The sequence below is a fragment of the Podarcis liolepis genome, assembly GCF_965112155.1.
Source record: "Podarcis liolepis genome assembly, chromosome: 4".
Classification (NCBI taxonomy): domain Eukaryota; kingdom Metazoa; phylum Chordata; class Lepidosauria; order Squamata; family Lacertidae; genus Podarcis; species Podarcis liolepis.
In genome coordinates this window covers 37,678,260-37,692,971 of record NC_139558.1, presented here as the reverse complement: position 1 = coordinate 37,692,971, position 14,712 = coordinate 37,678,260, and the positions used below count along the sequence as shown (strand labels likewise).

General features: G+C 38.5%; 1 protein-coding gene across 6 annotated transcripts in view; it reads left to right on the top strand.

Annotated features, from left to right (window-relative positions):
- NLGN4X (neuroligin 4 X-linked) overlaps positions 1–14,712 on the top strand; it is a 155,199-nt gene that overhangs the window by 65,517 nt on the left and 74,970 nt on the right. For 3 of the 6 annotated variants that reach the window (XM_083501868.1, XM_083501866.1, XM_083501867.1), the window contains 2 exons: positions 7,060–7,119; positions 10,567–10,719. The exons of 1 other annotated variant lie outside the window; for it this stretch is intronic. In XM_083501868.1, coding sequence (XP_083357994.1) covers positions 7,060–7,119; positions 10,567–10,719 — 213 coding nt within the window. The remainder of the gene's footprint in view (positions 1–7,059; positions 7,120–10,566; positions 10,720–14,712) is intronic. 2 more of the 6 variants (XM_083501869.1, XM_083501870.1) reach the window with 1 other exon arrangement.

Sequence of the window (14,712 nt, the reverse complement as noted above, 5' to 3'; positions counted from 1 at the left end):
CTTTGGAAAAAAATGTGTCTCAGAGTGCATTCTTGGCAGTAGTAATAATCAGCTGATGCATATGCTAAAAGACTACATATGGAAACCTTGCCTAATGTAACACCTTACTTGCAAGGGTTGTGTCGAACTGATTACAGGACACACGGGCCTTGTGGAAGTGAATTTCTATAGGATTTGTGGGATTCCTTCTTTGATATGGACAACACACTCTTACTGCCTGACTGGCCATTATTTGATCCTACCAGTGTATTTGATTCTTCTTTCCAATTTAGACCTTTATAATATAGAATCCCCCCCTTTTAGTTTATTCCTAATTATTATATTCCTAATTGTTATATTGGCCTAGACTGTGTACATATCCATATTTTTAGAAGGCACATCTACACACCTTTTCATCTTATTAAAAGTATGCCCTACACAGTGGGAAAGGCCTACCGGACATTTTCAAGTGGGTCTGGGAAAGCTATTGTTCATACTTGAACAAGTTACATCACTGGAATCATATATAATGTTCAGCTCAATGATAAAATCAATTCAAATTGAGAAAAATACCCTTAAAATACCCTTAAAGTGGTGGTTCCAAAACATTTTTATTCCTTGATTTAATTTCATTTCCCTCCATCTTTCTTCCAAGGAAATTGGTGTGTATGATTCCATTTTTTTAAAGAATTCTCATAGCAATCTTGTGATGTAGGTTAGGCTGAGAGTAACCCCAGTGTTGCTGAGAAAGTGGTGAGATCCTTCTGAGCTGACAGTGGGATCAAGATTGGAGGCACTGAATCACAATGGCTCTGATCCTATCTCCAGGGTCATTTTCACATAATAGCACTGGGTGATTGCTTTTTAGTCACCTGGCTAAAAGCTGGGCTGTGAACTGCCACAGTGTACTATCTTAACCCCAGTGCTGTTCAACATCTATAGGAAGTAATGGGAGCATTCATTATCATATCTGTGGCATGGTGTCATCTGTGCAATGATGATATCCAGTTCTATTTCTGTAACCTCTGAATCAGGAGAGGCAATGCAAACCCTTGCCCGGTGGTTGAACTCTGTGGTGGGCTAGATGAGAGCCAATAAACCAACTCTGAATCCTGGCAACATGAAAGCACTGTGGGTGAACATTTCCCAGATCCAGATAATTGGTGAATTGCCTAATTTGGATGGGGCAAAAGAAGATGTTTGTAGTCTGGGGGCTCCTGGGTCCATCGTTATCATTAGAAGCCCAGGTGACCTCAATGGCTGGGAGTTCCTTCTACCAGCTTGGGCTGCTAAGACAGCTACAGTCATCTCTGGACCAGAATAGCAGGACCACTGTTGCCCATGTGTTTGGTAACCTTCAGGCTCTATGTGTTCTATAGGGCTGCCCTTGAGATTGGTCTAGAAGCTGTAGCTGGTATAAAATGTAACAACTCAACTACCCATTGGAGTGGAATATTGCAAAAATGTTACACCACTGCTAAGTTTAAGGTGCTGGTTTGGGGACCCAACCGATCACTGTAGACGAGGGCCTTCTGTGGATACCAGCTTATCAGGAGGTCTGTTCCACACAAAGTAGGAATTGGGCATTTAGTGTGGCACCTACATTTGGCGTTCCCCCCTCTTGAACATTAGACAGGAGTTGTCTCTGTGGTCTTTTTTTGTGCCTACTGAAGATTTGTTATCCAATAAGCCTTTTAAGTTGAGATCTTTCCCAGTCTGTATCTGTAGTGGAGTGATTTTTGATAGGTTTTCAATATGTCATTTTTGTATTATCACCTGTTGCTTGCCACCATGAGCTCCTTTGGGAGGAAGAACAGGGTGCAAGTTAAACAAACATACAAACAAATATTCAGAACATTGACCCATTCATCTCACTATTGCTTACACTGACTGACAGTGGCTCTTAAGGGTTTCAGTTGGTAGTCTCTCCAAACCCAACTTGGAGATTTCAAGTCCCTTCTGCATGTAAATCAGATGATCTTCCAGTGAACCACAGCTGTAGTCTTGTTAGAACTCTACAACTAACAACATAAATTTTGGTAAAAGAGTGTTTTTGTACATCTATTCTTCTCAGTAACACAACAATTTGCAATTTGAGATACACTAAGAATGTAATTAAACTATGTTCTCAGAGTGACCAACTGGACATGTTGACAACAACCTAAGTATGCTATTCCTTTAACTCACTGACAAACTGCGATGTGTGCATTGCATTGCGACGGGTTACATCACTGGTCATGACATGATGTAACCCAACGCAGCATGATGTAAGCGTCGTGATACATTGGAGATTTAAAGAAACAGCAATGTTTCATATTTAAAATTTAGCTTGGGGAATTTCCTTCTGTCCTGTCTTTTTGACCTTAATGATGATCTTTTAAAATATATGCATTATTTGATTGTGTTATTAAAGGAATAATAAACAGTGAAGTGTAGGAAAAATATGGTACAAAATGGTGACAAGTTTGAATGTTCCTGACTTCTACGTGTTTCCTAATGGTTAGTTGACTATTGGGGTATCCTGCATTAAACTGATAACTGCTTGTAGCATACTCTGGTCTGGATAGTGGCAATTATTCTTTAGGAATGGCCCAGGCTTGCAGTAGGGTGTTGGGTTGTGGCAGGTTTTTATCTTAATGTGGTTTAAATTAGTCACCATGCAGTTAAATATAAGTGATTGCAACTTGGTGGTGAAAAAGTACCCTAAGCATGTTATTCTATGCTCCCTTCGTGCATTGAACCTAATAGGACTGCTGTGTATGAAATCAGACAGGAAGTGACACATCTCATCCTTTTGATCCTTGGTATGTCTATTCTGATGTATTAAAAGTGGCCTGAACTCACTTAGATAAAGTATTTCACTTCTTAATTAACTTTGGAGTAGCTTCTTGAGTCTAGACTTTTAGCTGCACTACTTTTGCCCTTCTTGTTTATTCTGGGTTATACAGTTTTTCTGTCTTCCTGCTATGGCCCATTTAAATATTCTCCATGCTGTGTCTAGAATGATTTTTCACTGCAGATTGTGTTTATGGAAGAGAGACTCAAAATAAGATAAGTGGAATCCACAGGGAGAAATTGCAGCAGTTAACATAAAAACTAATCAGATCATGACAAGAGGATTATGGACAGAAGAGTATGTTTTAAATAGTAAAGGAGAAACCTGCAATATTGGCTTGTAGACTGGATGTTGAGCATAATGAACTGAGCACAACAGTGAAATTGTAAACCTAGGAGCCTGAGCAAAGAGGGAATACCTAAGATTTTCAAACTGATGAAAATTAATTACCCTCGGGTATAAGTAAATGGAAGATTTTCTTTCTTTGCGGTCTAAAAAGACACATTACTGTGAAATTTTGTGGTACAATTATTTAATACTTCCCATTTCTGGACCTTGCTTTGCAAAGGATTGCACAGATTAATATTACTATGAACTAGTCTTTACAGCAGCCTTTGTTAGTTTGGTGCCCTCCAAATGTTTTGAACTACAACTCCTCACTAGTCCCAGCCAGCACAGCCCCAGTTTTATACAATGTATCCTGCCAAATCCATCCGTCATTTTCATGAGCAAAGCCACTGGAAAAAAGTGCTGAAGTAGTTACTGCTAGACTCATCAATAGCAGATTACTGTGGACCACAGGGGATCCTGACACAAGGTGGAAAACCCTGGGGCGATGTAAGTGAAAATATTAAAGAGAAGGAGGTTGAGGTAATGAAAATAAGACACTCAAAAGAACCTGGAAACAAAGGCAGGAAGAAAGTTAAGCGAACACATAAGAACAAAGAACCATTCTGAACTTTGCTGAAGTGTAGTGAGAAAAAGGAGATAAAAACCAAAGGAGTGAGATATGTATTAAATTATTGGAGAATAGGGAAATGAATAGTGGCTGACAACTAGCAGTTAGTTAGGGATAGACAAGTCTGCCTATTCCAGGCCAATGGAACTCTTTTGGATGTGTGCACTCATAAGTCTGTTCTGTCTTCTTTCTCTATTAAACTGTAGTTTTAATAAAGCCACATGAAAATTCACATTCAAATAATATTTTCTAACATATATTTCGCTCAAAACGTGCATTTTGAAATGTATTTTGATAGCTTTCTGGAGGAGACTTGCATCAAGGTTCAGGATTCATGGAAGCCAACAGTGCTATCTGAACCATGTCTACTTAGACGTAAGTCCTGCTGAAATCAATGGGAGTAAGGTTAGGATTATAGCTAGAATTTTGCTCAGCATATTTGTCCAGAAGGTATGCATCGGATCAGTTCATATTAGAGGCCACATCAAATTCTGAGGGACTAAAAATGGGATGAGGTTTATGAAGAAGAAAGCCAAATTATATTTTGATCATATTACAGATTTTTACATACAGAAAAGTCAATGTATGTAGCTTGGGGTGAGGTATCAAAGTACACTTAAGTAAGTGGGAAAACAAAGACAGAACCTTTGTCCACCAATACTGCACGGAATCCAGAAACAAAAATGACAAAAGCTCAGTTGTGATGGGCTTCAAGGGCTGGCCAGTACTTTGCCCACATTTTGCCATTTCAGTAGGTCCCAATCCACACTACTATGTACCAGCCAGGAATGCATTTTTAAACAAACAAAAACAAAACAAAATATATATTCAGTAGGTTCCAAACCATAATGATGTTAGCCACCTGTATAATGTCAGCTGGTAATGGAGCCCAAAGGGCTGGAGCTGCAGCAGTAAAAGTCTGGTTTCTGATACAAACTGAGCCTACCTCTAGGGCATGTGGTATTCTCAACAGCCCCATCTGAGCAACACAGTTGCCAGACAGGGATACAGGGGGTGAAATGGTTACTTCAGTAATCTGAGTTAACACCAAAAAACAAATGGGAAGTAGAACTGCACAAAGTAGCTCTTGCCTGTGGTATCTGTGCATAGAATGGAAACATCTGAAAAGCAGGGAGCAGCTTGGGCATGTGCAGCCTTCCATGCAACCAGGAATCCCAATTACTCAGGTGTCCAGATCGACATACAAGGCTGAACATATGAATGGACACCAGGGGCTGGTTACGGCCTTGCTGCCTACTTGCAAGTTGGTGTTAACCATGAGCAGTATCCCTGGATATGGCTAAAAGTCTTCATATGTATACAGGTCATCATACTGTAAAAGAAATGCAACAGAGAGACTGGAAATGTTTCTTGTGGTGTGTATATAAGCTGCACAGGGAGAACCATATTGTGTTAAAAGTCAGATGAAGTGGCATCTACTCTCTTCATCTACATTTACCGTATTTATTGCCTTTGTTGGTGTGATTTACTAGGGAACATCCTTCCACAGTCAGAAAAGCAGACAGGTCCCGGGGTCAAATGCAACCTTCCAGGACTCTCTATGTGGCCCTTGGGACTTTCCCCAGGTGACACGCTTTCTCAGCTCTGCTTTGTGCCTCAAGTGTTTATGCCTGGCTGAAAAGTTTCCTTGAGCTTAGATAATGTCTCTTTGTTGTTTGGATGTAGAGAGGTAAATGAGAGCATGTATAGAAACTATCCTAGTGTATAAAGATAAAAATTGCATTTATTGCCCATTTTTTGTCTCTGGTCTCCATATGCCATTGGCTTATGGATCCTGGAAAATTGTCCAGTTGGAATATATTGTCTGCTCCTAATGTACGGTAAACTAAACATCCTTTGGATTTGTGGCCCTGATGTTTTACCTCATTAGCTTTCACGGTACCATCTGGTTCAACCCATGTCAACACAACTTTTTTGGCTGCTCTCTCTCTCTCTCTCTCTCTCTCTCTCTCTCTGCATATCCCACTAAATGAGAAAACTCAACATGGCAAAATTATACGCAACAGAAGGGGGAGCCTTATAAAGAATGAATAATGTCACTCATAGTTTAGAGAAATGTCACACCAAGCTTATATGAATCAGTTTTTCCCACATGCACACAACACCATCTGTGTGAGGGATTGTACATACTGTACTACTCTTTTCCCCTGTGGCTCCCCTCATAGTCACTCAAGACTGGAAATGGATTTTCCCCAAAGATCTTAGCCCTACGAGAGTTCCTGCATGTTATGTCTCAATATATACAGATCTATGGGGAATTCTTGATTCTAAATAAGAGCTGTAATACTGTTTCTTACTTCTGTTTTTGCTCTCATGGTAAGTAAAATGTTGTGTATAACTATGGCAGGTATAATGTGCCTGGAACTGAATGTGTAATCCACACATAGGCCTGAATCTTTCACACTCAGATGATTCTCAGTTAAAAATTAGATGTTTTAAGTTCATTGTTGCTGATGGTGGAAATGTGTGTTCAGTGAAACAAATATCCTGACTTCTCTGTGTTGCGTAATATTTTCCATGTGTGTTATCTGTGTTAATTATTTTGTTTGTATTAATAATAATTACATTAAATTCATTTCAAATACTACAGTGATTTTTGTCAGAAGACGAGCTACGTTTGGCATGTCCAAGATGTTGGGTGTGCCCTGTAGGATTTTTGACTTTTCCACTCTGAACAGCAACAGACCCAAATTTCTATTTGCCATGTCACAAAAGTGTATACCTCTCCTTGGTGTACAGAATAGTTGTGTAGTTCTTTGGATCCAAACCATAATGACTTGGGAACAGAGACAATGGCACAACTTAGGCAGGCATCTGAAACAGAATTTCATATTCATTTCCCACCACTAATCCCCAATCTTTTAAAATCTTTGCTAATTAAAAAGTCTTGTTTGATGAATATTGTACTATGATAGTGCACTGAAAATTGGACTGTCAACTGAATTACAAAGAATTCATGTATACAGAATGTATTTTTTTCTTATCAATTTTGAATGCAAAATAAGCAATCATTTTAAATAAAATTAATTGCATTGTCACAACATTTGATTTTTTCCTACCAGTTTTTTCTGATTTGTTGTCTTTAGCATTTATGTTAGTGTGCAATTTGCATCCTTTTTTTCAGATTCAAATTTTGACTTTTTGTGTTCCTTTTTTTTCCTTTTTTCCACTTTTTGGATAGTTTTTTTTTCCTTTAAATTTTTGGGAACCTGCTGTTTTTGAATTCTCTTTTTTCCCTTTATTCTCCTGCTCACTCTGATCCCAGGAGCCAACACAAAGAAAAGCGCAGATGATATAACCAGTAATGATCGTGGGGAAGACGAAGGTATTTTTTGTTTTTGTTTTCCCAAAAACTGAAACGTGATATGCATGAACATTAACTTTCCCCCTCCTTTATTTAATCACACACATTTCAGTGTGCTGCTTTATTTTCTTCTTATCTGGAATCAACTTTCCTTTCCACCTGTTTTTTTCTTCTTCCAAAAATAAGACACAAATTAGCATTTAGATGACTGCAATTCCCCTTTGAGATAAGTGTACAGGTTATCTGTAAATATGTGTGAAGTGAGTAACATAAATATTATTTACAATCAAAAATGCTTCCTTATTCCCAGTCCGAATTTTTGCCTAGGAAAAGGGAAAAAAATATGGAATTGAAACCTTGCATGTGTATCTTTTCCTTTATCCTTTTTAGTACATTTTGTAAATTCACCTTCACCTTATCTCCCTCTTTCTCTTCCCCATATAGTGGATGCAATTACTTTGTCTCCAGTTTCAGTCCCCGCTCCCCTGATATTTCAAAGGAAACTGTTTAATTTATTTTATTCTTTAAAGCTTTCTTCCTTTGCATGTATCCGGGACGTTAACACTACCATTTACTCCCATATTGCTCCCAGGAATATGGTTTGTGTGTTTATATATTATATATAGCACACTAGTGATACCCATCCTTTTGGGATGTCCATCACTTCCATGTTATTGTAAACATGCACGGAAGCATAATCATGTGGGTATATGTTTTATATATTTATATATATAAAGTCTGTGAAGTGTCATGGATACAACTACTTAGGTTGTAGCAACTGCATTATTCTGGTAGGTGTAAAGGAAGCCTAACTGTGGTGGGGACTTTTTTTTTTGGGGGGGGGGTTTGCAGGATTCAAGATTTTTAAAACTTTCCCCATAAGGATGGAGGCAAGTTCCTTGATAATATGACATGACGATGTTTCTCTTTCTCTGTTTAATAATAAGCACATATACTATAAGAATACACTATCAGCGTTTGGTTAGATTCAGATTAATCACAAACTCTTACAAATTTCAGAGAACATCTTAATTCACTTCTAAACCTCTTTATTGCTCCACATTTGATAACAGCTGTAATAACAGACCACTATGCTTTGAACCCTTTTCAGACAAAAATTACACCTAGCTTGTTTCTTAATGTTACACATCCTGACAAAGGTTTGCATAAACAGATGAATTATCTGAGTCTGCCACTTTCATGCATTCTGGATTTGAACCTCACATCCTTGGTGTCTAGTCTTTTCTTAGCCTTATTTCACTTCTTTTCTGTGTTTTGAAATTTGACACTATTTCAACTAGCATGGTAACATTTGCCCTTTCTGTTCCCCTCAGAAATCTTTATATTTATGTTGCGGTCACCTCTTAATCTCCTTCTTTCTCGAGAGTTTAGAATTATGGTGGCTTTTCTGACCTTTTCAAGTACAGCTGCTGAGATCTCTGCTTCCTTGTTATTGCGACTGTTCACCTTTTTTCCCATTGCTCTGCTGCTGTAATAATGCCTTTCCAAATAAAGTAATTAGACATTTAGTTCATACACAGCAAATAGATTCTGTCATGCAAGGGCTGAGCTCAGAAATTAGTTTTTCTGTAAAGTACGTCTACCCTTCCTCCCTCCCCAAGTTTGATTATTTGATTTCTATACCACTTAATATATTAAATAACATTTTCTGTTCCTCTTATGGGGGCAGATCTGAAGGAGGGCTGCCCGTTGCTGCCCCCCATGCTAGAGTCTATATCTTCCATTTATGCTAGGTAAAGGAAGGTATTATATTCCATATTGGTATCTTGAACAGCATTACAAATGTGATTCTTAGCAGAAAATATATTTTATTTATCTTGCCAAGGATACGTGAGAATATACTTCTTTCTTAGTTGCAAGTCTGTTGGTTGTTAGCTAAAGCATACCTACCATAGGGGCAGACCTTCGTAATATGCTGCCCTGTGCAAGGCCATTTGATGCCATCCCCACAGCCGTTACAGTGCTGGCTTAAGCTGGGCATTGAGAAGGAGATGTGAGGCTCTGACAGGTTCCTAGTGCTCTCCTCGGCTGCATGCTTGGTGCAACCACACCACAAACACTGCCCTAAATTCTCCTCTGCCTACCATGTGTTGTAGAACCAATACAGATTCATTGGTGAGTCAATATTTTTCTCCATCAACCTCTGGATTCAAATCAAGAAAATGTGGGAGTATAAAACACCACATATTGGTTTCATAACGAGAGGTAGATTGTGGACTAAAGGGAAATACTATTTCCCATTAACATAGAACTATTAATTGCCCGGCAATTTATTAAATAGAATATGCAACTATCAGCACCAACTAGTTTAGGAGAGCTTTTCTGAAGGGTGGTTGAAAGGTACTGTGGCCCTACGCCCTACCTCCAAATAAAGTCACTTATAGCTATATCCACCACTTTTATACATATGGTACCTTTAGTTGGCTAAATGGGAGACTCTTCTAATGGGTGAGCAAAATTGGCTGCTCCCAAGATACTACCCTTTTTTCAGCTGACAAATTGGGGGAAAGCCATTTTGCTTCTGTTTTGGAAATCACAGTTCAGCCCCACAGATGCCTCTAAAAGTGGTTTCAATGGCAGGGAGGCTTCTTACAATAATGGGAGGGAAAGGTTACTTATTTTTGCATCTTTCTCCTCCTCCTTTTTCTGTGAAACATTTTGGTCTTTTTAAGTATTTTTGAAGCAAGCAATGGGATGGCAAATTGCGAATGTCATTCCTAGCGGTCCTCCGTTGATTCAATTTAATTAGTTTAGACAAAGCAGAATGCAGATATGAAACTCTTTTTGTCTCCCTAATATCTGTCAAGATATTTTGCCCGAAGATTTTCCCCACCCACTTCACATCTTACTGTGAATGATAATTTTTGGTGGTGATAGTTTGTTGAATATGCTTCAAGAACTGCGACATTATCAGTTTCAGAAATTGAGGAAGACAGAAAGACATGGGACGGTGATGCTATTTATGTTAATAAACCTATTAAAAGTTTGCTATTTTAAAATAATGTTTATGTTATAAACCACCTCATAATGACACTTTCTGTGCATTACTTACTTCAACTTATGTATTTTACATGTGAGATTCCTACATTAACTTGAGGCCTAGTATTGTGTGATACATATTCCAAAAGCAACACAGCTCTGTTTCAAGTTGTGATCCTGGTAAGAATCAGCCGATATACTTCCCTGCCTCCACCACCATTCCAGTTGTGCAATGAGAGATGCTGTCACCTGTGGTACTTTTGGCCCTTTCCGAGCTTATCTACAAGCCCTATCTCCTTTTTTATTCTGGTCCTAACTGAAGATAAGCAGACTAGTAGATAAGAAAAATAGATGAAGTGAGAAAATATGCAAAAATTATTAACACTTTGTGGGGGCGGGGATAGGCAACAGTTTTCCTTTAATACTTGTATTACTTTCTTGTGTTTTCCTTACTTGTGTTCTTTTCAGACATACATGATCAGAACAGCAAGAAGCCAGTGATGGTCTACATCCATGGTGGATCATATATGGAAGGTACAGGGAATATTGTTGACGGCAGCATACTGGCCAGCTACGGAAATGTCATTGTTGTAACCATCAACTACAGGCTAGGGGTTCTAGGTAAGTTCCCCCCTTTTTTCTTTCTTAAATCAATGAGCTAATAACAGTAATTCAGAGCCACTTCTGATTTATTTCTCTTAATCCATTTAATGGTTGGCACATTCTGTATGTTGGTTCATGCTGGAAAATCCCAGTGGGTGTAATGGAAAAATACCCTCCTCCATGCAGTGCTTTCAGAATCTCTGGTTCTAATTTGATGGATGCATTTTATAATGAACTATGCCTATTAGTCTCTTCCATCTTCTGGGAAAGAGCACTGAGGCAAGGCTTTGTATAATCAATTCAATTTCCTTTTAGTCAACTCTTGCCACATTGGTTATTGCTTGTGTTGCTGCGTGAGGTTTTTCAGATAACATATATTAGATTGGAGAAACTGAATTATATTAGTAGGCAATGTTTTTTTCTTGAATGTAACCACTTCTGCTGTTGCCTAAATCACTGGCTGGGTCATGATAGTATGAATTCAAGGCAGCCAAGATAAGTTTTCTTTGTGACTCAGTGACTTCCTTGCCTTGGGCTGAAATGTCTTACAAACACACTCTTATAACAACCTTCCTTGCCAATAATGAGCTGGTAACAACAAACAATGAAACTACATTTGAATATAAATATTAAATTTGCCAACATATTAGCAGATACATGTGGATTTTGTTTTGTAATGATTTGCTGGGTAGTGAGGAATGCAAACTGTGGCTACTATTCGTTTCAAAATCTTATGCTATATAAAGAATGAGTCACCTGAAGGTCGCCATTATTTTCTCACTGGCACTTGACTGAATTATGTCTGCTTTTAAGCTTCCTCATGAAAGTTAAAGGCTTCTGGTTGTTAAAATGTGGTGAAACATAGACCAGAAAATTAGTTTGCCTTATATTACTTAGCTAATAAAATAGCTATGTTTTTTATTTAAAAAAACTAATTGCTGTCTCAATAATATATTTTTATTCCCCTGCTTTTGCAAAAACAACAACAACAAAACTATCAAGCAGGAGTGCTTTTTTTTAGCTTTCTGTAGTGCATCTTCATTTCCTTAAATGAACCATTACTAAAGCACTGTGATTTTGTCTATCAATAAATAAGGCACTCAACATGGAGCTGGCCATGAAAGCAGTCAGGAATGCAACTGGCGGAAGGGGCTGTGGCCAAATTGCTGACAAGAGCTAAGCATTCAAAAGCATTAGGCCTCTTTTGTTTGGCATGCACTAGTTGAGAATTTGTTTTCATGCTCAGTTCAAGGTGCTGGTTTTAACCTTTAAGCTCTACATGGCTTGGGAGCTGGTTATTTTAAGGACCACTGTATTTTCCTCACATCTGAGCCATTGCTCCAGAACCCTTGATCCTATGAAGGATGGTGGGTAGATACTAGGATTAGAGCCTTTTCTGTTGTGGCACCCACCTTGCAGAATATCCACCTGAGATTCATTATACTCCAACACTTTAATGTTTTACATAGTTAGTTGAAACATGGCTATTTATTAAAGTGTTTGGCTAAGTGCCCTTTTTGTTTACTTCATTGAATTCTGTTCCCACTTTGATCCTTACTTTTTACAAATGATTTTATCGTTTCTCTAGTCTGTTACATTAATGTTGGTTCACTGTGATTGCAGTTGTGGTTTTAGGACTGTTGCATATGTTATAAAATATTGTGTATTTTTTTAAGCAGCTTTGAGTGGGATACAAGTTTTTTCAAAAATAAAATTAAATACATTAAATATATTTCATCCCCTATCCAATACCGACCTCTCAGAATTATAACAGTGAAATTTTAACTATAGCCACTGAGAAGTAAGTATTGAATCCAATGGGTTTATTCCCAGGTAAGGGGGTTAGGATCATGGTCTTGATGTGCTGGTTCTCTCATATGATATTGCGATTAACATAAAAAAGAATAAGAAAAAATGGTTCAGCTGATGCATTGATGTTGAAGGCTGTAAGGAGCAAAAACAAACTGGCACTTGTGAGCCATGTTCATAGTTCCCACTTCTGTACTTTGTTTGGTAGCATGGGGTTAGTTCTTAAGCAGTGTCTGCTGGGCTAAGCTGGCAGTGGTGATGATCTCTCTTCACACTTGCAGCTTAGCCTGACCAGATGAGAACACCTGGGCAGTTCAGGGTTATTAGCACTTGTCTGCAACCTGGCTGTACCACAATTATGCATCTTGGTCAATCTCCACCGTTTGGCTCTCTGGCTGCCCGGCACCTGGATGTGCCTCCTCCATTCCCCTCCTCTGCACTGCTGACATATCCAAGCATATGAGTCAGTTAAGCGCATCATTGAGGGAGGGAGGCAGCTCACCCTTGCTTTAACCTGCCTCCACTTCTTGGAAGTGATGGGTGACACATAACAGCAATTTTAAATGCCACGACCCACCTCCATGCAAAATATCCTTCTGCTACCAAGTCTGTCCTCTGTCCCTGTCCCTTCTCCCACTCAGAGGCATGAGAAAACATTGGCTCCTTGCCCGTTTCCTCTTCATGTTCCTGATTAATAAACTGGCATCTCCTGTGCATGTTGGACATTAAAAATACCTTATGGTTGGATTATTCTTGTTTGACAATGTCTCTGTTAATGCTAGCTGCCTTGAGCACTTCTTCGGATGTCGGAAGCAATATGCTAATTTCTTAACAAATAATAAAAAATGTGTTTCCTTTAATACTATCAATCACGGATGTCAGAGTAACTTGTAGGTTCAGTTTCTAGCGTGGGTAGTCATTCCACAATTGTAGTGCAAACAATTATCCTAGACTCTGCCTTCAGTCCAATTTTATAATTTTCTTTGCAGGATGAATTGTTGGGGAGATAGATGTGCAGACATCTGTGCAAGCTAGCCAGGGGTTGAATAGTGGAGAATGCATATATAATTTTTTATTGAACTCATAGGAGACCACCTGTTTCCAAATGTGCATTCTGTTAAAAGCAATGCCTAGCATCCATATTTGGATATTCCTTCATATGGTCTTCCAGTTTATACCTGCTGTTCCTAGATTTCTGTAGTTCTTCTAAAGCATGGGGCGGAAACTCAAAGTTGTTGAGCTTTTTGCCGATTTCCCAAAATTTCCCGGTACATATGGCAACCCCACTCTATGACTGCAGTCCTAAATGCACATATTCAATAGGGTTTACAGACAAAATGTAATTATGCAATCTAATAGTATATTACTAGTCCCAATAATACATTTCAGTATCCAATTGTACAATACACAAATATTTACAAATTTAACAATGGTCACTTAGACCATTTAATATCAATGATGAAGCATGTGAACTACAACAATTTAAGTTTTGCTCTAAAGCCATCAGGCAAAGACGGGGGATGGGTCACACGCAAACACGTCACTAAAATGCAGCAATTATGATTCATTTAAGTTAAAAGTCTGAAAACATGTTGAACTTCTGTTATAAGCAACCTGCTAACTGAAAACAAAATTGTTGTTAAAAGCAACACATTAGGCTGTTTGCGGTTTTTTGTGTTCAGGAATGATTTTTCCTATCCCCACCCATTTGTGACGTTTAAAATGTCATACCCATCTCTGCTCAGCAAGACTCCACCCTCCTCTTAGTCTAGAGATTATTTAATTATATCTATTCACCTGATCCATGTTCAAGCGGTTAATAAAACTCAGCAAGAAAAGATGCCTCATATATGCCTTTGTTCTCAGAGAAAGCTAACTAAGCCAGTCTCAAGATTTTGCAACATTTCACTTGCACACTGAGCCTTTGTGTAGATCTGAAATTCTGATATAACTATGTATAAGGATCTGTTGAGTATATCGGTTGAGTCATGCACTGAACTACACTAGAGTAACATGCATATATAACTGATACCCAGGCTAGGGTATCAGTTATAGGGGAAGTACTGAAGAAGGCAAAGACTGAATTGAGGGCCTTTCTTTCCTTCTATACTACGAATAAAACCATCACCACTAGCCCGGTTCCGTACTTTCACAAATAGCAAAGCATGCACCAGAATAAGACTGTGGGTAGTTATAGAGGTG